The sequence below is a fragment of the Carassius gibelio genome, chromosome B4 (assembly GCF_023724105.1).
Source record: "Carassius gibelio isolate Cgi1373 ecotype wild population from Czech Republic chromosome B4, carGib1.2-hapl.c, whole genome shotgun sequence".
Taxonomy (NCBI): domain Eukaryota; kingdom Metazoa; phylum Chordata; class Actinopteri; order Cypriniformes; family Cyprinidae; genus Carassius; species Carassius gibelio.
Window position 1 is genome coordinate 27,104,341 of NC_068399.1, and position 23,197 is coordinate 27,127,537.

Genomic DNA, 23,197 nt, shown 5'->3' on the forward strand with positions numbered 1-23,197 from the left:
GAAGAAACAACACAGGTCGTCCCAAACATAAAAGTCTGGTTTACTTCGTATCATTTTAATAGTTTGACAGCACTCTATACTATTATCTAATTTTGTTAATATTAGATTTTGTATTTTCAGGGTTCCCTTTAAATTTAGCTCTAGTTTAGCTATTTTGTTGTGTTTTTTTTTTTATATGTTTACATAGTTTTTAATAATATCAATACGAAAGAAAATATCTGTCGCTACTTCCATTCCATCATTTCATTTTCTGTGTTAATGCAGCTAATAATACAGTTCACTCCTACTGAACTGCTTATAAATATAAATATGCAATATAAATATAAAATGTAATATATACAGTATATCTTAAATTACCTGCCCAGTCAGCAGTCACATAATCATCTGGTTTCAGCACCAGCTTGCGTGAGTTCTCCATAGACTTCTCCATCTTAAGAACAGCTGTTTCACAACAAATAAACAAACAAATAATCAAATCTAATCTAATGAAGGATTAATAATAACAGCAGCCATACGCAAATGAGCGCACCATTGATGACGAGCGTTCGGCCCATCGGCACGGCAACCGCTGACACAAGGCTGTTCTCCAGAAGTGGGTGGGCATACTGGAGTCTGTACACGCCCCCTGCAGCCCGCCAGCCAATTGGCATCTCTCCTGAGTTCACATTACAACCCTAGAGAGAGAGAACAACCAATGATATTAAAGTTATGTTCAAAAGTGTGTTATTGTTTGGATATTCAGATTAGGGATGTGAATGATCGATTAATTGTTGATTTATATAGTTTGATGTTCAATTTTCAACATTAATTGATAACATTTAAAAAATGAAAAAAATAATAGTGTATTTAAATTAATATGACACTGTATCAAAAATAAAAAAATATATTTCAAATCAAAATTATTTTATTTAGCATTTAAGTATTAATGTATATAATGCACAATATTTCAATTTGGAATATATTTCTGTAAAATAAATAAAAAATAAGGCCTTATCTGTTAAATTCTTAAAACTTTAACAAATAAATGAATTGTTCAAGTTTTATCAATAGCAGTGGCCAGATTTTTCTTGGAAACAATTAGTTATAGTATAGTTATATGAAACAACAAGATATAGTATTTTCTATATAAACTATAACACTGATAAAACCAAACACTGAAGGCTTTTCTATTAATTTAACTTATTTAATGTAACTACGTTTACAGATGTTTACTAGATTAAACATTTCTGTAAAATTCATATTTACATTGCAGTCAATTATTTTTTTTAATTTTTAATATCTATATGTATTAAGTTGATGATTGATCATTTGGTTAATTTGAATGAAAATCTCTATTATGATCATGAAAATCCCTATATAAATGTAATCCCTAGTTGACCCTAGCTGAATGTGCAGGGGTCAGCAGAGGTCATGACCTGCGGCAGGAAGCCGGTCTCCAGCAGCAGCAGATGCACTGTCAGCATCAGACAGTCAGACGTGTTTCTGCAGCTGGACGAGTCTAGCAGTCGCTCCAGAGCGTGAGGAACCACTCCATCCTCCGTCTCACAGCACAGCAGCGGAGGAGACACACCCTCCTCATCCTCCATCCACTCCTCCATCCCAGAATCCCTCACACCGCTGCTGTCCGCTCCAGCGCCACCGCTGCCTGCAGCCTGAAACAATACACACACACAAACTTACAAACACGCACACTTACACACACGTGCGCGCAAACGCACACACAAAAACACAAAGGCTGCTTTGAGGACACACGCACATCATATGTTGTGTGTCTGTCAGCCAAGAGTATGCTGACATGTATATATATACACACACACTTACAAACACGCGCACACACACACGCGCACAGATGCACACACAAACAAATCCAAAAACACAAAGGCTACTTTGAGGACTCACACAGACAAACACACACACACTTACAAACAAGCACACTTGCACACACACACACACTTACAAATACACACACACTTAAACACACACACCCACAATGGCTGGTTTGAGGACTCTCTCTCTCTCTCACACACACACACAGACAGCAAAGGTTGCTTTGAGGAAACACACACACACACACAAACATGCTGACTCACAGCATCAGGTTCTTCTTTATCATTTCAGTTTCTTTTCTTTGGTTCTTGTTGTTTATAAAATAATGCTAGCAGTACAGTTTTAGGGCCGTATGAAATCTGTTTCGTTTTTTCCCCAAATTCTGTGTTTACCGTTAAAAATTTTTTAATCACATTTAAATGATTTTTACAAATCATGCATTCAGTTGAACCCATAAAACTTTAACAATTTATTAATATTATACATTTTAACAATAACAGTGAAATATAAAACACATTTTTGTGTTTCGGAAATTCTGTGTTGCCTACATACATTTTTCTGGGTTCAGTGTTCAGCAATCTATCATCAAGAAGTATGTCTAATGAATGAAACAGCTCACCTCCTCACTGGACGCGGCGGCGCCTCCTGCCTCGCTCGGGGCTTCTGGGGCAGTTTGTATCTGCTCAGGCAAAATCACAGTGATCATATCACCAGAAACAACCCCGCACGAGGAGAGCGTCTGTCCCGTGTCCAGCAGAACCTCCTTACCGTTCAGAGACAGACTGAACTCCACATCAGACCTGTCCAGAGAGGGAGACACACACAGCTGCTTCAGACAGACCGAGGGAAAGACTGAACAGATAACTCCAGATATTATGGTAATGCAGGGGAAGTTACTTTCAAAGTAATGCATTGAAATATTCTCAATATATACTCCCTAAAAAGGTAAGTTTTTGAGTTACTTTTATGGAAAGTAATGCGATACGTCACATTTGAGTTACTTTTAAATATGGGCAGAGCATGCTTGTTTGCTTTTAATATAAAAAGTTGTTCTTTTATTACAAATGTAATTTCAGCCATAAAGAATACGACGCAGGAGAAGAAAGTATTCAACAAAATTGTCAAATGTCTATAGCAAAGACACTGGGTAATAACTAATTATTTTTATTTTAATTATTGCTGATTTGTATAATATCTGGAGTTTTTATTCATTTTGAGGAATATGTGCTAGTGAAATCAATGTATGATGACTTGTCCAAAACTACAGTGACATCAGGTTCACACAGAACGCTCTGTACTTGATCTCTGTCACCATGGCAACACCAGAACTGTCACTCAACTCAAGGAAACAAAGTAACAGGCGGTACTTATTTGAAAAAGTAACTGCGATAATTCCTTCTAAAGTAAAAAGTAATGAGTTACTTTACTAGTGACTTGAAAAGAGTAATCTAAATTCCGTTACTTATTAATGCATTACCCCAAACGCTGTTCAAAACACAACAGGGGCTGCAAATCATCAGAACACAACTGATGTTAATCCATACCTGATTAGAAACAGCAAACCTGTCAAACTCACCCCAGTCCGCACCGAGGCAGCAGGGCGTCTCTGACCCGGGCTCGGAGCTCGGACAGTGTCGGTTCTGCTCCGTCCAGCTCCAATCTGCTGCTCTGTTTGTTGATTCTCACCCTAAGTTTCATTCTGCACTGAAGCAAAGCAGACGCGCGCTCACATTCACTTTCATTTCGCCGTCTCAGGATCACGTGACGTCACTCAGACTCCGTAAACATCATCTTTGATAATAATTTACCTTTACTTAACAGCCGCATTAAGCATAAAGCAGTATTTCAGCGTCAGTTAGTGCATTTAGTCCAGTGTTATTAGGCCACTGCAAATTAAGCAGGAAAAGTCTCTGCTTGAATGTGTTTACATTAAATAAAACAGGAACAAAAATAAACGTACCTTTCACGCACGTCAAAGTAGCGCAGTGAAGCCAGAAAACTCCGCGGTCGATCAAAACAGCTGAGTGGGATTTTCAAAATAAAAGCCCCGCGATTACGCCATTTTATTTATTATTATTATTATTATTATTATTACTATTGATGCTTTATTAATCCAGTGCCACAAGAACAAGATGTATTATACATACATACGATCAAATTAAGATTAGCTGGCAGAAATAAAAGAAAGGAAGAAAATCACATCAATTTCAATGTTTTCAGAGCGTTATGTGTTTTCAGTGTGTTTTTTTTTCAAGAGATTTACGTATAATTTAAGGTCATTTATAAAATGTGAAAGATTTAGTCTACATTGAGCCCCTTTCTTCTTGTTTATGGTATTCTCCTAAAAAAATAAACACAAGTATACGTTTTTCTCTAAAGAGCACATAAAATATAGACATTTCTATCATATACTCCATTTTACTATTAATATAGAACTCCAAATCTCCAGGCATGAAGTTTTGTTGCTTATTATTTGTCAATAAAATGATACATATGCATTGTTTTTTTTGGAATTGCTCATATATAAAGCAACTCGACTATCAGAAGACTGTCAGTAAAAAAGGCGGCAATTTGTATAAGTTTATTCACAGAACGTTTGTATACATTTATTTAGGTGCTTAATTGAAAGTGTATATATTTTATTTTTGTCAGTTTAAATAATAACTATTATTTTATTATTAGACTCATTATTTTATAGGCACCTTCATATATGCATTTATATATATGCAGCCTTTGTTTAGTTATTTTTAGTATACAATGTATACAATACCACACAACATAAAATATTTAAATAAATCTAGTGCTTTTAGACAATTAATCGCATCCAAAATACGTTTTTGTTTACATAATATATGTGTACTGTGCATATTATTATGCATAAATAGACACATATACAGTACATATTTTGGAAATATTAACATGCATATGCACTTAAATTCATATTTTACATATTAATATTTAATATATAAACAACATTTTTCTTAAATATACATGAGTGTATTTACATAATATATAATATACACAGAACACACAAATATTATGCAAAAATTCATAATGGATGCAATAAATCGCAATTAATCTTTTGACAACACTGCATAAAATGTCTGTTAATTAAACCAATCAAATAAACTGAATATATAAAAGCTTATTCAGAATATATATTATTAATACACTATAATAATAAATAAATAATATTTGTTCCCTTGGCAATTAACCGAAATAAGTTAAAGGTAAAAGCACTAGGACATAAATAAATGTAGTAAGTAACAAAACAATCACGTAAATTTCACATTAGAACGTGATTCGAAAGAAAACTGAAAATAGTAAAAAATAAAAAGCTAATACAAAACTGATAACACCGAAATTAAGTCAATTTAACTGGAAAATATTAAATTGTAATACTAAACTGTGAACAAAAGGTAGTTTCACATGTGCAGAGTCTGAGAGGGTGATACAATAAAAAAAAAGAATATCTTTATACTTTTAAATTATATTACTACTATATCTTATTTTATTAAATTATATTACTAAATTGTCACACATTTTTTATATATTACTACTAAGTGGTCACAAATGAATTAACTTTGTACATTAAGCAATATTTTTATATTATACAATTGTTGTATAATCAAGTTTTTGTTTTTTGCAATTTAACAATTTTTATATTTTGACAATTATTTAGTTTTTTAATAATCAGCCTTCAGTTAAATGCATTAAAATACTTTATGATATTATATTTAAGCAGCAAATTATTCTATATTTATACATTTATTTTAAATGATCAACATTGAATGAAATAATGCCTTTAAATATTTAAATTGCTTCGTCATGTAAACTGTCACAAATGAAATTCTTATTTCTGTTAGAAAACGGTTTAAATTCTTCTGAAACTATTTAAACTTGAGCTGAATTTTTAAATATATTTTATATATAAATATGAATAATTTTATGCTATTGTCTCTCGCTTGTTCTCTTGAATGTGCACAAGTACAAGAGCGCAGCGGCTTCAAATAAACCTCCTGGAAATCAGACGGAGATTAGTAAATACTTTATTGGTCATGACAAAAGATCCACAAAAGGGAGTGAGAGGGCATATCAAAAATAAATCAAGTTTACACAGTCTAGCTTTCATGTCTTTCTCTCCTCATTTTTTTTTTTGGCATAAACACAATGGGTCTGACGAGTAGGACAAGAGCTTAACAGGTCTGAAGCAAAGTCTCATGGGTAATGACAGAGAAACAATCTTTAATTAACAGTCATTCTCATGTTAGAAGTTACTGTAAATGTCAGCTTATGGCAAAGTGCTTCATCCAGTCTGTTTTGTGTTGAGCTTTTTTTCCTATCATGATTAAAGCCAATATGATGTTAAAACCCAAGAAACGTTTAGGCCTAAACCTTTAATGGACATTTCGGTCTGAAGTGGGATCCAGGGCTGAAAGGGTTAATACATGTGTGGCGTCTCTAAAAATCCAACACAGATTATCAACAATGTCAGCCGTAACGAGAAGTCAAAGCAGAGAGATATGAACCGACTGCCTCTCCGATGAGAGTTTAAACTTTACACAAAGTAGATTTCCAAACAAAAGAACTTAACTAAAACATTCCCACTGCAGATCCAAGGATCAAACCACCTCGTAGTATTTTCACAGTTCGTAACATTATATTGCATATTTCAAACAGGCTTCAAAAGGCATTAAACGAATGAATCGGAGACTGTGATGGAGCGGAGAAACGTTTAGTGTTGGGAAACCATGCTTGATACAGTACAGCTTTGATGGGAATGCCACATGATATGGAAAATCAGACGGGACTTCTGATGATTTAGCAGTTCATGAACCATTAAAGTAAAAAAAAAAAAAAAAAAAAAAAAATTTTGCCAGGTTGAGCCCACATCAAGAGCACTTCAGTTTGTTAACCTCATCACATCAAACTAAAACATATGCTTCATTTATGCATGTTTAAAAAAAAAAAGAAAAATTAGCCATTAAATATTCTTAAACCGGCCCTTCTTACGCTGAAATTTGAGAAAAATCCAGATTTCTAGCACACACACACACAAAAATAAACAATTCATTAAATTCATTCTACAATTTTCTGTAACATGTAAGTTATAATTCTAAACAATTGTTGCATTTCAAATGGAAACATTTTCCCTTGAAATTCTGTCCAGGACTGAAGCCCCGCCCACCCACACAAACCACACCTACAGTATATCGTCTCGTCCAATCGCAGACGTCGCCTCCAGTCTGGGGAGAGCACAACTCTGATTGGGCAAAGCTCGGTGTGGGGGCGTGGTCACGTCATATGACAGCCAATCCCCACGTGACTCCTGCTGGGGGTCCGTGTCCTGCAGACAGGATGGGTGTGGTTACGCTTCTTTAAGTGCAAAAGTAGCTCCTATGCTAAGCTCTGTCGTAATGGTGGTCAGTGAGTGGCTCTGCTTGACAGTTCCAGTTTTAAAGTTTGGCCTGCTGGAAGAACACCTGCACACACACACACACACACACACACACAACAGAAGGGTGTTAAAACGGCAACATGAAACCTAACACTCAATGGTATATGTAGACAACACAAGGGCTCCTGATATACCTTCATGTAGTTTTTCAGAACCTTAACATCCGGCTGCTGAAGCACTTGACAGAGTTCCTGAGGAGAGAAACAGCTCAATACTGACTCATCATCAACGATACTGCAGTTTAGATCAGTCTGCACTTCCTTTTAGAAGATAAAGCGTGCTCAAATAGATACTGGGCCACAGATCAAGCAAGATGAAAAAAAAAAAAATACTGAAAATGGATTAAAAAAAATAATTTTAACATTTAAATCTGTGATGCCATTGTGTGGTAACGTTTTTAAGGATTACAGTAGGTGAAAAAAATGCTATATAGGGTCTTATGAAATTTAGATTTTTCCCAATTTAAATTTTTCTGTTTTTCCTAAATTCTACTTTCTCCCCCTCGTTTTATTTTTCTAATTGAAATGGACAAATTAAACTTTCATAATCAAAAAACTTAAATGTTTAAAAAAAATATTTTTTTAGGCCTGTATGAAATCAAATTTCAAACGAATTAATTTCCTCCTTTTTAATTTTTCTTGATTAAATTTTAATGGATAAATTAAATGTGTAATCAAAAAATATTGAATTGTTAAAAAATATATATTTTTTTAGGGATGTTAAAACTTTCCGTTTTAGTTTATGTTTCATGAATTATTGATTGAAATTCTTATAACTTTAATATTTTTACACTAATACCCTATGAAATTATTATTATTAGAAATTTTGTCATTTTATTTATTTTTAAAATACATTTTTAAACAAATTTATCATCAAAAATAGTGGTAATCAAATGAAGGCATAACATCAATTCAATCTTTTTCATTTTAACCAAATAAAAATTTAATTCCTTTTATTAAACCAATTTTAAAAAATTGTATTCTCACTCTGACAAGTATATTCTACTTTACTGATATGTCGTCACAATTTCCTGAAGTTAAACTGAATGTCTAGTTTTAGTGAAGAGCATTGTATTGTGTGCATCTTTCAACAGTTTTAATGAAATGAAATGCTTGAATCCCGTCACTGCTCCTAATGGAAGCAGGTGTGTGTCAGTTACCTGTGTGATCTCAGGTGAGACCTGCAGTGACGGCAGATACTCCTGAAGAAACTGAATACACTCCTGCCCCTGTGTGAACAGCATTAAAACAGCCCGAGTCAGACCCATTAACTCTTAACTCACGTCACGTTTAACGAAGCTGATTTCAGACTCACTCTTTTGAGATGAATCATGTGCAGAGTCAGCGTGCACTCGGACAGCGTCTGAAACACAACAGCAAACCATTACAGATCAAATCACCCTCAGAGATTTCACCAAAGCGGTTTATGAAAGCCTCGACTGACGTACCAGAACAGTCTGTGCATCTGAAAGGTCAAAGGTCGGTTTCAGAGGGGCCATGAGGCATGCTGGGATGATATGCTTATAGATGAAATCTGGGAATCCCACCAAACCGTCTTTTCCACCTGAGAAACACAGCATGTTAAAAGCAGTGTTATTTAAGTATTATTATAAACTATTGTTGTTATTAATTTTTGAATTCAATTTTTTCATTTTAATTCGTATTAATTTTATGCACTTTTATCAGTTCTGTAGGTTTCTCTTTAAAGATTTTTTTTAGGTTTAATTATTTTTATTAAAGCCTTTTATTTGACTTTACATTTTGCAACAATTATTTTAATAGTTTTATGGTAAAAACCCGTTTTTAAAAGTCTTAATGCTGCCTGAAGAATAACTAGCTAAAAGCAGTGTAAATTTAGTGTTATAAAATTATTTTTATTAATATTTTCAATTCGCTTAACCATTTAAACATTTATTTATTTATTTTTATAATTTTGTGCTTTTTATTTTTGGATTATTATGTAGGTTTCATTTCAACTGTTATTACATTTTGATGTCCAGTTAGTAATTTTACTCAGTTTCCTTGCCAGTATATTTTTACTTTTCACCTAATATTTATATTATTTCAGTTAACAAAAATATTTTATAATAAATAATTTATTTCAGGTAGTTGTTTTCAAATTAGTAGCCTAATACTGTATTCAATTCCACCTAACAAAAATATTTTGAAGTTCTAGTTAATGAAACCAGCCGTGTATTAAACGTCTAGACGCTGCTGAAGGTGTTTTCGTACCCCACAGCTCCACCAGTCTGGACAGGATAATGAAGCAGGTTTTCTGGGCGACGGGGTCTGGGAAATCCACCGCTCCCTGGATGATGGTGAACAGCACACGCTCGATATTCTCCGCTCCTGCCGAACAGAAACATACAGTCAGTGGGTATTCTGAGACACACAGGTGTGTTTAGTTCCTGGACAGGACTGCACTCACCCTGACTGGCCATGATCTCGTTCATGCCGCTGCTGGCCACGGTCTGAATGAAACTGAAGTAGCTTCTTCTCAACATCTGCTTCTCTAACGCTGCCGTCTGATCGTTCTCCTCCGCTGGACGAGACAACACCTCGAATATGGCCATCACGAGGGGCATGAAGACCTCCTGGAGGAAAGGAGACACCTGGTTCTGGGAGAGACAGAGAGAGACCACAGGAATATTATTATTCGTCTTGATTTCTTCTGTTAATACACACTGCATTACAGAAGCACGTTCACCTGACCCTGATCACGACGTACCTTGAACTTGGCGGTGATCTGACTGATGAGGGGGATGAACTCCTGCAGGTCTCTGGGCTCGCAGTCCTTCAGCATGTGCTGCGAGGCGGCTGGGATGAAGGGCAGCACCTCCTCCTCCAGACAGATGATCATGCGGTGGAGGAAGGAGCGCACGGCGCTGCGCAGGGGTCCTCGCTGGACGGGACAGCTGAGCGCCGGCAGGAAGGTCTGGAGACAGTCCAGATACACTTCAGAGCAGCCGCACTGCTTCACCGTCTGCTTGTTACTGAACACCTTACTGGTGCGACTGAGGAACAGGAACACAACACCATGCAATGAGCAGAAGTACTTCAGGACATGACTTGTGAGTAAGAGAGCAAATAACAGGCAACACACCATTGATTTTTTCAGGCCAGTGAAGTAAAACAAACAGGTTTTTTTTTTTTTCAGCTGATTTCCAAAGCAAAACTTCTTTAAGTTTAACTTAAAATAACTATTACCTAAAACTGGAAAAAACAAATATTTATAAATAAAAAGCACAACAAGATTAAAACTTTAAACCACAATTAACATGAAAGCAGAAAATATATATATATATATATATATATATATATATATATATATATATATATATATATATATATATATATATATATATATATAAAAATAAAAAAAAAGTATCTCCAAAGTATCATTTAGATACTTTTTTTCTGCTTTCATGTTAATTGTGGTTTAAAGTTTTAATCTTGTTGTGCTTTTGTCTTTTTTTTTTATTTTTTATTTTTTTTTCAGTTTTAGGTAATAGTTATTTTAATAAAATCAAGTTAAACTTAAATGAAACCGAGAAATTTTGCTTCGAAGAAAAAAAAAATCTGTATTTTTACATTTCAGTTTTTATTAATTTATTTCAGGTGACATTCATACTATTTGCCTATAATAACCATGTTTCAGGCACTGGCCAAATGTAATATTTGGGTCATTTTTTTGCTTCTAATAACATTGAGAGTTATTGGAAAGAGAACATCTAAAATACACAGTTTTGTGTTTGTTAACTTTATTTGCGTTTATAGATTTCAGAAACACAAAATGCCTTTAAAGTGTCCTCTACACTTACATACACCAACCTGTACACTTTTATTCCCATCTACATTCTGAAAGGTTTTATAGAACAATCTGTCCATAAATCATTCATTCGATTGTTGACAGATTTTGGTGATAAAAATAAAAAAAACACTAATGTTAACTAAATTCAATTTTAAACCTGGATTTATCCAATGTTCCTATTTCTGTATGTATTCTGTGATTCTGCAAATACATAAAAATTTGTGCATTAATTGGGGTCTTATTTGCATATTTAAATATAACATTTGTAATACAAACAACTGTCGTAAAGCATTATGATTAATTAACTAACCCTAACTTTGTGTTGACCGGATTGTTAGTTAATCATTTAGGCTACAAGTCAATATTGCCTTGATGGACAGCGAAAAAAAAAAAACTTGAAGTGAGTAAAAAATGGAAAAACTTGGAACTTGGAAAAATGGAGTGTTAAAAGTGATGCGGTTGAAAATTTGGGTGCACCTAACTTTTGTGCTGGTGCACTTAAGAAAAATAAAGTTAGGTGCACCAGTGCAACCAGTGCAGAAAGTTAATCTAGAGCCCTGAAAAGATTGATTCAGGTCAGTTCAACACAAGACATACTCAATCTTCACGTTGTCAGTGTTGTGTTTACCTGGCGAATCCCACAGCGTGACTCAGACAATCAGCCAGAGCCGCCTGTCTCTCCTCGTTGGCCTCCTGCGGCAGTTTTGCGAGCAGCATGCGAAACGCCTCCATCAGCGGCGTCAGGAGACTGTGCATCAGAGCCTGCTTGCGTTCGGCCGGACTCTCTCCGTTCACGATCAGCACACCGACCGTCTCAAACATGAACAGCTGATCATCACTGGTCAGCAGCGCCGGGAAGCCGTTCTCCTGGACGCACCAAGAGAGAGGAGCGATCACGTGGCTGTTCAGGGCTGATTCACATGCTGCTTTATATGAGTTTAATGAGTGTTACCGGTGGAGCGAGCTCTAACAGGTCCTGTATTCTGCTGAGGATGTCCTCGATGAATGCATTCATGTGTTTACTGTGGAAATAAGCAAGAAAAAAGCATTATTATCAGTGCATACACTGATCAAATGCATACACTGAATGCACTGTAAAAACATCTGTTAAACAATATTTGTAATGCATAATTCCAGGTTTATTAGACAAACTAAAGAGGACAAATTCATGGGAAAAAAAGTTATAAAAGAGTTTAGTTTATATATATATATTTTTTTCTTAATTTATTTACTAGACCTTAGCAGGCCAGTTATCAGATTATTTGTATTCATTTATTAACAATTGCAGTACATTAAAATCAATTATAAACAAAATAAACTAAAACAGTTAAATATCTGCTAACTTAAAACCGTTTAATATGTATTTTTTTAATGCAAACTTGATAAAACATTAAGGTTTTTAATGTTAATTTTTAATAAATGAATAAAAAAGGTTCGATAACGTTAAAAGTGAGGGTTTCAATTGCACTAAACTTCTGAGATCTAATACTAATCTAATTTTAATGTCAGTTGTGATTAATTACGAAAAAATGTGACATTATCTGTAAATGTTTATCTGACTGACAGCTCTGTATAAAAACAATGAACAAGGGGCATATAAAAAAAATAGAAATTGCTAATAGCTAATATAGTTAATATAATATAGTTTCCGGACTATAAGTCACTTTTTTTCATAGTTTGACTGGTCCTGCGATTTATAGTCAGGTGCGACTTATCAAAAATAATCTGACATGAACCAATAGAAATGAACCAAGAGAAAACATTACTGTCTCCAGCCGCCAGAGGGCGCTCTATGCTGCTCAGTTCTCCTGTAGTCTACACTGAAGACATAGAGCGCCCTCTGGCGGCTGGAGAAGGTAATGTTTTCTCTTGGTTCTTGCTTCTAAATAAATGCGATTTAGATATGTTTTTTTTCCTCATGACGTATTTTTGGACTGATGCGACTTATACTCAGGTGCGACTCATAGTCCAAAAAATACGGTAAGTGTGTGTGTGTAGCTGTAGAGTAACTCACTGCAGGGTTTTGATGAAGCGTGAGAACAGATAAGCCACTCGACTGCGCACCTTCGGACTGCTGTGCCTCAGACCACGATGGTCTAAAAACGCCATCTACACAGAACAAAAACACCGCTTTTATGGGTCTGACTGCATCATTCTCACATCTCCAAACTACGAGTGACACAAAACCAGTAATATACACGCTTCAAACACTCACCAAAACACTGGGAATGTGCTGCGGCTCGACCAGGAAGAACTTATCGTAGCGGACGGCGGTCTCGAAGAACTCCAGAGTCACCGAGGAGTGCTGATACTCGCTCACGCCGCACGAGATCAGCTACAAACACATCCACAGCATCGTGTTATTATTGTGTGCACAGACTGATGTGAAAGCTGATCGGTCTCGGTCTCACCGTTCTCATCATGGACTGCAGTGTGCTGGTTTTGGTGGCGTCTCCAGAGAAATGCGCTCCGTGCGACGCAGGAAGAGCTTCACCCAGCATATACAGCAGTCGGATGGCCACCTCCACCTCCATGAAGGGCACCGTCTGCCAGTTCCTACAAACACACAGATAAATCATGTCTTTAGATGGGCTTTTAAGATTATGATTTGTTAGATATGCATCGCACGAGTTCAGGTTTCTGATATCATAACCTTGAAGACATATGAACAACCAGTTTTACAGGTTTGTGGAGTCTAACCAAAGAGCATCAAACGCTCTTTTCTGTGATATTTCCCAGCATGCTGTGCAGGTTTGTGTCTTACTGCATGGTGGCGTTGAAGACTCTGTGCACGGCGTCCAGCAGCAGCTCAGGAGAGACTTGAGCGAGTCGATCCAGCAACATCTTTAACTGCTTCCTGTATTCCACAAACATGGCCTCGTCCTCGCCCTGAGAGAAACAAACACTGTTTTACATCAATTTATCAAAATAAAACATGAACACAATATGGGTTAGTGCGACTGTAAAATTAAACAGATGGGTTGTGAGGGTCAGAAGGTGCTTTAACATGAATTTGGGAACACTGTCATCATCTTATACTTTAAAAGAGAAGTTCAAATTAACAAACTTTATAAGGCCTTCGTGCAGCTTCTGTCAAGCGTTTTATTTCACAAAAAAAATTAAAAGCATTTTATATGATATTTCCATATCAAAATTAAAGTAACAATTTAAAATAGTCTAAATAAGAATAATAAATAAAATAATTGCATGTTATAACTATATATAAAAAAATAAAAATAATAATAATAATAATTATTAGCAATCTTTCAATTTGATATTTGATAAAGATTGATATTTTGGCAGGATAATCCATTGAAAAAATATATGTTTATGTAATGCAAGTAATTTCTGAGTAAAAACATGACCTAATTTAAATTTAGATCAGGACACTCATAAAATGCTGTGGTCACAAACGTTTAGTTCAGTTGTGCTCATTTCTTCCATCAAAATACTTCCATCATTTAAGACGGCCATAAATATTAAAATGTTAATATAATTAAATACAATAATTAAACATAATAGAAATATAATTTTGTAAAAAAATTGTATAATAACTTTTCTTAAATAGTTCCTTTATTACAGTGAAATGTTACAATTGTAATGCTACAATTTTGTTTTTTAGTAAGAATTGTAATTGTTTATATATCATTCTGGCTCTAACATAATCATTGCAATAACAACAACAACATTTTTGCAAAAAAAAGTATTTTATATTATTACACAGTTAAAACTGTAAATACAGTGCATTCATACTGAAAAAGCAAAAAAAAAAAAAAAAAACACTTTCCACACTGACCTCGCTATCAAAGTTATACTCGTCATCATACTTGAGTTTGTTCATGACAGCCAGCATGATCGCCTGTTAGCAAGACAACAGCAATCATAAACCACAGCATTAATGTACACTCATGCATCTGAGAGATGAGCCTGTGTCGTACCTCCACGTTTGTTTTCTGCTGCTCATTGAGAGCTGGAAGCTGAAAAACACAAACACAGCAAGTTGAAGATGAGCATCACGGGTAGATCATCCATCAATCTCAAAAAGAGAGTTTCGCATGTGTACCTGTTTGAGAACATGCAGGTAGTCATAACAGAAGGCCACGATGTTTGCTGAAATATCATCGTCTTCATGAATCAGCAGCTGCAGCATCAGAGGAACCTTCGCCTCCACGGCACGCAACGCTTCCGCCGAAACCTTCACATCGCCCATCTTACTGAGTCTAGTCCAGCTCAGCACCAGAGACTGACCCATCCCGTTCACCAGCCGAGAGAACTTCGCCAGAAAATCCACATCCTCCTCCTGATGGACGCGACGGATCAGAAATAAGATTAACATGCAACTCGATACAGCAAAACTGAAAAGTGTAAAAATGGAAGTAAGTGTGATTGTAATTTAACAAACATGTGAGCAACTATATTCCCGGCAACCGGTAAAAAATAAAAGCTTGATGGTTTATCGTTTGAAAAAATATAAATGATTTTTTTAAATGGTGTAAAAAAAAAAAAGTGTAGTTTTAAATGTATAGTGATTTTATAGTTGTAATACAAAATTATCATCTTATATACTATTTATTATTTGTTTTACAACATAATAATGTCTTTACAATATATTTCTTATTTCATTTACAATAAATGTTATTGTATTTAAAAAAATATTTTTTTTTAGCTAATTAATTTAGGCCACAACTAAACTGAAACCAACGCTCAAAGATATTGATGTTATTTTACTGCTTTGAAGGAATGTGCATTAGTAATATTTTGCTCGATGCGCCCTTTTGTGGATTCAGGAGAGAAGCCAAACTTAATACTAAATTTTAAATGTTTATAATATTTAAATCTAAAATTATAACTTTTTTTCTTTTTTAAGCCATGCCAGTTTCTATGTCTATTTTCATGGCGAGAGTCAGGATTAGTTTTTCAAAAACCCTTAGACTAAATTGGATTTACTTGGTTACAAAACCATTTTAAATGCATCAACAGAAAACGAAAACAAGTTGGTTTTCGGGGTTGATGAACCCTGATGAACTCTTGTGCATTCACACACCTGCTCGATGTTGAAGAAGCCTGCGGACTGCAGCACCTGACACAGAGACTCCACCAGCTTGGTTTTGTCCACAGGATCCATGCCCTTATTGACGATCTCAAACAGACAATCGCACGCCTCCTCGCGAAGCTCCTCGATGGACATGTGACTGAGCAACAGATTCACAAACCTACACAAACACACACAGTTGTCACATAAACAGACAGTGTATTGCTAGCGCAAGCTACAAATAATCCCGTGCTACTTATGACAGCAGGGACACACATGACCTTCATCAGAGCTGCTCTGACCTGTCGTTGGCGATGAGGTTGAGGTCGATCCAGGACACGTACGCACCCACCACCTCCAGACACTGGCAGGTCAGCTCGCTGTGGGTGTGCTGGTACGTCTGAAGGATCTGGAACCAGGACTCGACCAGCGCCGGGATGCACTGCCCGCGCATGCTGTCCTTAATCAGAGTGTTTCTGCGTATCTCCTGAAGCAGGACAGAGAGAGTCGTTTCAAAGGCACTACGGGAGCAGAAAACATTTCTCCTCGAGTTTGCTCGGTGTTACCTCAGGACTGTGCAGGATGTCCCGATCAACCACATCCGCATCGATAGCCATCAGCATGCGCAGGTAAATGTCCACACCGTTCGGATTCAATCCCACCAGGTTTAGGATGTCGAAGAAGAACTTGGGCCATAACGTCAGATACTCCGTCACAAACATCAGAGATAAAACCTGCGCCACCTTATTCCTGATGAAGGGCTTTTCTGGATGCGCGTTCATCAACTAAACAAATACATGAAGGAAAAACATCCTTCATATGATTCCGCTGGATTTTTATTTTTTCATCATTCACATGAATATCAATAAAACGGTAAACAACACTAACCTGAGCCTGTAACCATTTCATCAGAGTCTCTCGGATCAGCTGCTGTTGAGCTGCGGTGAGCGACCCGTGTCTGCAAGACACAGCATTTATACAACGACATTGAAACTCTGTCCACCTTAGTTTTCAAGGCTTCTTTGCTATTCTTATCAAGCAGCATAACAGACAGCTAAAATAAAGTGAATGACATTAGAAAACAAATTCAAGTTCATGCTTTCATGTTAAAAATAAGATCCTACGTTGACATTATACGGATGCTTTGATGAAAACAAACCCAGCTATCAATTTTAGAGCTAATTATACAATTAATTAGCTAATGTCTTCCTTTAAATATACACCCATCTCTTTGTTTTCTAGGTTTAAAGTCAGCTTGAAATAAAAAAAATGTACCTTATATATTTTCTAAACGCTTTTTTGCTGACTTTTTTTTGCACCTTGCAATGTTTATTTTAAAATATCAATTACAACATTCATACATTTTGGCAGATGCTTTTATATAAAGTGACTTGCATTGCATTCATTTTATCAGATGATGCACATTTTCAATTTTCAGAGTTTATACGTTTATATACAATGATTCAGTGATACCTGAATTTGATCTGATGCTCCAAGACTTGAAAGCAGAAGAACTTTACATGATCGTCACTGACAGAGAAAAACACGAACGCATTGCATTAATAAATGTTATTACGTGAAATACTGTAGTATCGTGCAGTATGCGGTGCATCTCACCTGTAAACCCCTTTAGCCAGGGCTTCAGCGCACACCTCCCATCCATCCTGAGACTCTTTCAACTGCTCAAAATATACCAGCGCCTGAAAAAATAAAAACAAAAAGTGTTTATTTACAATGCACTCGAGAGTATTAGTTATGCAAGATATGTAAACAAATGCGCCAAGCACTGAATCTGAATCCTGAAGACATCTGTGAGTACATGAATGATTTAAGGGTGTATGTTTACTGAAAGATCTGATGTGGTGTTTTGCGCTCACCCTTTGCCTGTAGCAGGCATCGGCGTTGGGGTTCAGTCCCATGAGGGCCTGCTCGTCCATGATGGCAGGTAACGCCGACTCGCAGGCCATACGTGGGTTAGCTGCTGTCCTCGATCAGTTTATCCCAAATCTCCAAACAGGACACACACATCTGAGAGAGACACAGGCATCCACATAAACACAATTCAGACTTTAACATCTTACACACAACAACATAAAAAATAAAGTGCTCCGCTGATAAACTAGAGAGCAGAGTATATTAATATACAGAACACAAATTAATGATTAAGTTAATAATAGTGACGCTGGCAAACGATTAATCGTGATTAAATGCATACAAAATAAAAGTTAGCGTTTGCATAATATGTGCATTCTGTGCATATTTATTATGTATATAAATACACACATGCAGTAAATATTTTTAAAAATACTAAAACTAATAGTATTTACATATTAATATATACAAAAATAACATTGTTCTGAGTATAGACAGGCATGTGTGCGTATTTATATATCCATAATAAATATACTAAACAAAAATGTATTCTAGATGCGATTAATCATTTGACTGCACTAGTAAATAAATCATTAGGAGCATTAGCAACAAGCAAGTTTGCAACTTTTAATACAAGTAATAAGGTCTTATTAAGCTGTCAATATAACAATCGATCATTAACAATGCCGCTGTGGTAAAATGGCATAGAGATCACACTGGAAAGACATTTTAACAACTTAATAGTTTTCAATCCACTTAAATATGTAAAATGTATTTATTGTGTTTAATAATTTTTGTTGCATTAACTGAAACTGCATAGGTGGAGCAAAAAAAAGTATGTTTATTAACTTCACTTAACTAATTCCATGTGTGAATTTTAATTGGAATCTGAGTGCAATTAGCATTATTTAATCCAGGTTTAACACCTTTAGATATGATTATTCTGAATGAATTAAAACTGAAGGGCTTTGACAAACGTGTTGTTTGATTATAATGCAATTCAACACCTATATGCACTGATGACCTCATCAGAACAACTGATTAGTGACCAAACAAATACACACACGCTGAATCAGCTCGCTCTTTCTCTTCTTCATTCCCTCTTTCATTATGTGTTACACTAATACAAGCGTCAGAATATCCTGGTATGGCATCACAACGCTGTAAGGACGTGGCACCACAGTAATATCACAGTGTTTTGACACGCATCGCAGCAGTTTTACAGTATTCTTAAAGTTTAAATACTTTTGTAATCACCTGACAGCACCTGGAAGTTCCACAGTAGTGTTTCTGATGCAACACTGGGCCAATAGTGAACTCACTCGACTTTATATGCTCCACTAACCCAAAACACGATTGCATTTGTAGCATACGGTTATATTTATCTGAGATATTCGCTCAACTCGCGACTACGATCTAGTATTATCAAAATAACCGACTTGCGCGCTCGCGACAAGCGTGTTACGCGCGTACCGAACCTCAGAGAACGTGGCGTGACAGACTGAGGGGAAAACAAGCCGAAATAACGACAAACATCGGTCGTACGGCAACCGAAATACAAAACCGACGAGACTGTGTAGTGTTAACTGACACACGTGGGTAGTTTAGTGAGTTATCGGCTTAATTGGCGGATAAGATTGTTGTGAATGTAGTGATGATGACGCCGCCGCGCGCGCTGTCAGACAAAAGACTCGCGCGGTACTTTCATATAAATTAATAAAACATGCCGCGACCGTGTAAATGTGTGGATAGGGTAAAGTTTACCGATTCTTACCGTGAACTTTACCGCTCCATCATCATCCGCCCAGCTCAAGCGACTCAGTGCGCATGTAACAGATCCAAAAGCGGCGTGTCGGCCGACCGGATGTGCGGGGTCGAGAACAGGAAGAACTTCAGCGCGTCTCCGCGCACGCACGCTTTACGTATATAACTGACGAGGACCTTTTTATTTATTTATTTATTTATTTATTTATTTATTACACTTCAAAAAATACAGTCAAAGTACAGTTACAGCAACAATAATACACATGAAAACATAAAACACAAACAGAATATAAAGAGAGAATGAGCATTCAAAATACACATATAGCCAGGGGGGGTGGGCTAAACATTACATAAATATATTAAATGCAAACTGTCTTAATTGCTTTTTTATTATGTGAATAAAAAATCGTCTTCACATAAATTCGAATTTCTTTTTCAAGAACCAAAAATAAAGGATTGGTTTTTACTGTACTTTACTGTACACTTGTGGATATGAAATTTGGCAAAAATTAAAATTTTATTTATAATATAATATTCTTTGGTTTTATTTGAAGGAATATTAGTAAAACCAAATAAAACATTTTCTAAGCACAAAGGAAAAGTGGGGTCGATGTTATCAATTATAAATCTAGTAAGATCTTTCCTAAATATTTTAACATAATAGCAATGCCAAAATAAATGAAACAGTTTCAGTTTATTACAAAAAGAACAATTCAAGACAGACTAACCCCAAAGAAAATGTTTTGCACAATAAAAGGGTTTTAGAGCTACCTCTCTTTTTCCCCCACACAAGTATGGAAAAATTACACACTTAGGCTACAACTGTATCTACAAAAGAAATTAGAAAATATGTCTATTATGAGAATCGGACGAAAAGGTGTGGTACACACATTCATACACATTCACTAATACAGTCATGCAATCTGATAAATATTTGTTTTACAGAAAATCAGAATCGTGCACTACATATTAAACCTGTAGTGCTTATTTTTTTGCACTAGAGGGCTCTGTTCACCAACCAATGAGAGGAGAAATAAACGTTTAAGTCTTTATTTTATTACACTTTATCTTTACTGCATCTGTTTGTCTATGTTCAAAGGCTGCGTTTTTTTTCTCTCCACTTCAGCAGCACTTTACGTAGGCCTAATATAATTAATCATGATTATCATAAAATATAATTTAGTCAATTTTAGGATTCAAAATGACCTGTGCATCTACTTTAGGCCATTTTTTGTGTGGATTAAAATATTTTTTATTATTCACATTTTTCACACAGCCCCCAGATTGGAGTTGGGTAGTATTTTCCTCATATTAGAGCAACAATCAGACTATAACAATCTGTAATGCATAAAAACTCAGGGAAATCCAGAGGGGTGCAGCTCGTTTCCTTCTTCTGTTTGAACTGCTTTTAACTGCTATGAAAATGTTTGTAAGAGATTCGAAGCCCAGCTTTAAAACACGCTGCTGTGAGCCAAAGCCCGTTTTCCCCTTTCTCTGTCGGTATAAACCCATTCTTGTTTATTTAAACGGAAAACTTTTTCATCGCAATCCACAGAGCCGTGTTGAAAAGCAATCGGCTCACACTACTTCATTTCTGTGAAGGCGCTACGCTTCCCGCCTCATAGGATCGTGGCGCGCAGGTAGACGCGGGAAATCCTCTGAACCAATAATCCCGGGTAATTTTCATGGCTCGGCAGCAGCCGCCGACCTAAATTTTACAGATGTTTCCCACGCTCGCGGCCTGATTGATTTCCCTGTTGGTAGAGGTAATTGTTCAATCCATTTCGCGGGGAAAACGCATGGTTTCTTCTTCCCGCCCAAAACCGCAGCCAGTGCTGACGTTAAAACTAATCTGCTGAATTTGAAAATCGGCCGTTTGGTTAGCGCGGTAATTAGGTCAATTAAATAACAACTCGATAAAAGCAAGTCCGTTCTTTATACTCTAGTGTTCAAGTGTGTTTGACCATCTTTGCAGAACATCAAAAAAACCACTCAGACTTTCCACCATTATTGCTCCATTCTCTCTCCGTCTCGTTCCCACACGCTGATAGTGTTTTACAGGTGGGCTTTCATTCCCTGCTGATTATTTATCCTGCTTTCCTCCACAGAATTCCTGCCAACTCTGAAATAACGTCCGAGGCCTGTCACAACAGCTGATTATTAGTTTGAAATACAGCCGACAGCCTTTGAAATCAGCTCAGCTCCTTCATTGAGTTCTCGGCCTGAGTGTGTTTAGTCATTTACAGGATTTTTGTACTGGAAAACGCTCAAAAGACAGACATGACCAACGGATTTTGAGGACGCCTTGTGATTTTCCATGATGGCTGTGCCGAACTGCTTTTTTGTTTTGGCTTGTGGTGAACCAAAAGGCACCAAAACTCGAAACTATACTCCACTTCGGCAGGTGATGTCACACCTACGAGTGTTTTAGCTGAAATCTTTTAGAAAACTTTATATGTTCAATGGAAACAAAACACCATACATCTAAAACAGATCCAGAGGAAGTGAGACTTATATGTTTGACATAAACTTAAAAATAATGATTGGATTAAAGTAGATTAGTCAACAGTCATACCTCGAATGTGAGTTAAAAATAGTCCAAATATGCCAACATGGAAACCAGCGTAGATCATTTGGTTTGATGAGAAATGTTTGAGTTATTATATATATATATATATATGGTTATTCTGCCAAATCTGGTCTGAGCATCATGAGACATTGTTGAGATCTCTTTTGAAACTGGAGGACAAGTGTGTAATTGGGGTCTTTTGGAGGAGAAACATTGGTAAGTAGGAGACTTTAGCAAAGGCTTAAATTTACTCTCCATTTTTATTTTGCTGATGCAATACAATGAATCATCTGGAGCTTTAATATGATCGTCAGATAGATTTTCTTTGCAGCTGATGTGTGATTTATTATAAATGTCATTCAGTCTAGTGTGTGTGGTCTCACCGTACCACGTTCCCAGCGCTCTTACATGGCTTTAAATTCATCAGATCTGAGGGGGGTCACTTTACTGACTCGTTCCTGATGCACTGATGTGTGTACGAAGCCTTTGAGGGGGAAAATCTGCTGGTATGTTATCCTGAAATGATCCCAAAATGAGCAAATAGTTCTTGTAGCCTGTAAAAGTTGTGTGAGATGAGAGCTGCTGGAAAGCAAGTAAATCCCAGCAGTGCGAAGCTCCATCCGTATGGCTGATCTCAGCCTTCATTAAGTGCTGTAAGCTGCTTGTGTGACTCTCATCAAAGGCAAACAAATAAATGTCAGAGAAATTGAATTAATTCCCAGCATGCCGAGTGCCAAAGACCCCCCTCTGCCATGGAAAAGTTGAATGTTGATGCTCTGGGTTTTGGTGTCTTGGAGAGAGAGGGATTTGGGCAATGGAGCTCTGGTTTTTCTACTAGCAAACCAATGCATAAAAACTCAGAGGA

At 36.2% G+C, this 23,197-nt stretch overlaps 2 protein-coding genes across 4 annotated transcripts in view; both read right to left on the minus strand.

Moving 5' to 3' along the window:
• Positions 1-3,808, minus strand: part of fbxo7 (F-box protein 7) — a 7,963-nt gene extending 4,155 nt beyond the window's left edge. Inside the window, exons 1-6 of one of the 3 annotated variants that reach the window (XM_052555101.1) lie at positions 3,788-3,808; positions 3,404-3,526; positions 2,447-2,627; positions 1,416-1,652; positions 530-674; positions 358-441 (exon numbers count right to left, since the gene is read on the minus strand). In XM_052555101.1, the coding sequence (XP_052411061.1) occupies positions 358-441; positions 530-674; positions 1,416-1,652; positions 2,447-2,627; positions 3,404-3,525 (769 nt within the window). In that variant the 5' untranslated portion in view covers position 3,526; positions 3,788-3,808. The other 2 variants (XM_052555100.1, XM_052555098.1) reach the window with 2 other exon arrangements.
• A 2,052-nt stretch (positions 3,809-5,860) lies between these two features.
• LOC127956639 (exportin-T) lies at positions 5,861-19,906 on the minus strand. Its single transcript, XM_052554718.1, has 25 exons — positions 19,774-19,906; positions 18,005-18,155; positions 17,745-17,827; positions 17,601-17,657; positions 17,016-17,085; positions 16,694-16,912; positions 16,430-16,614; positions 16,140-16,308; positions 15,159-15,395; positions 15,034-15,072; positions 14,892-14,954; positions 13,860-13,984; positions 13,507-13,651; positions 13,311-13,430; positions 13,110-13,204; positions 12,048-12,117; positions 11,724-11,962; positions 10,013-10,298; positions 9,713-9,902; positions 9,517-9,633; positions 8,733-8,848; positions 8,600-8,647; positions 8,445-8,513; positions 7,420-7,476; positions 5,861-7,310 (listed from the first exon to the last, which is right to left on the minus strand). Exons 2-25 carry the CDS (start codon positions 18,092-18,094, stop codon positions 7,284-7,286), a joined length of 2,916 nt encoding a protein of 971 aa, XP_052410678.1. The 5' UTR covers positions 18,095-18,155; positions 19,774-19,906; the 3' UTR covers positions 5,861-7,283.
• Between the last annotated feature and the right edge of the window lie 3,291 nt (positions 19,907-23,197).

What these genes read in the sequence shown, in the direction of transcription:
- LOC127956639 (XM_052554718.1), bottom strand. Translation starts at nt 18,094, where the DNA reads ATGGCCTGCGAGTCGGCGTTACCTGCCATCATGGACGAGCAGGCCCTC. An exon ending in ATGCCTGCTACAGGCAAAGG is followed by an intron (nt 17,828 to 18,004) that starts GTGAGCGCAAAA and finishes TTATTTTTTCAG; the next exon opens with GCGCTGGTATATTTTGAGCA. An exon ending in ACCTGCATGTTCTCAAACAG is followed by an intron (nt 15,073 to 15,158) that starts GTACACATGCGA and finishes TGTGTTTTTCAG; the next exon opens with CTTCCAGCTCTCAATGAGCA.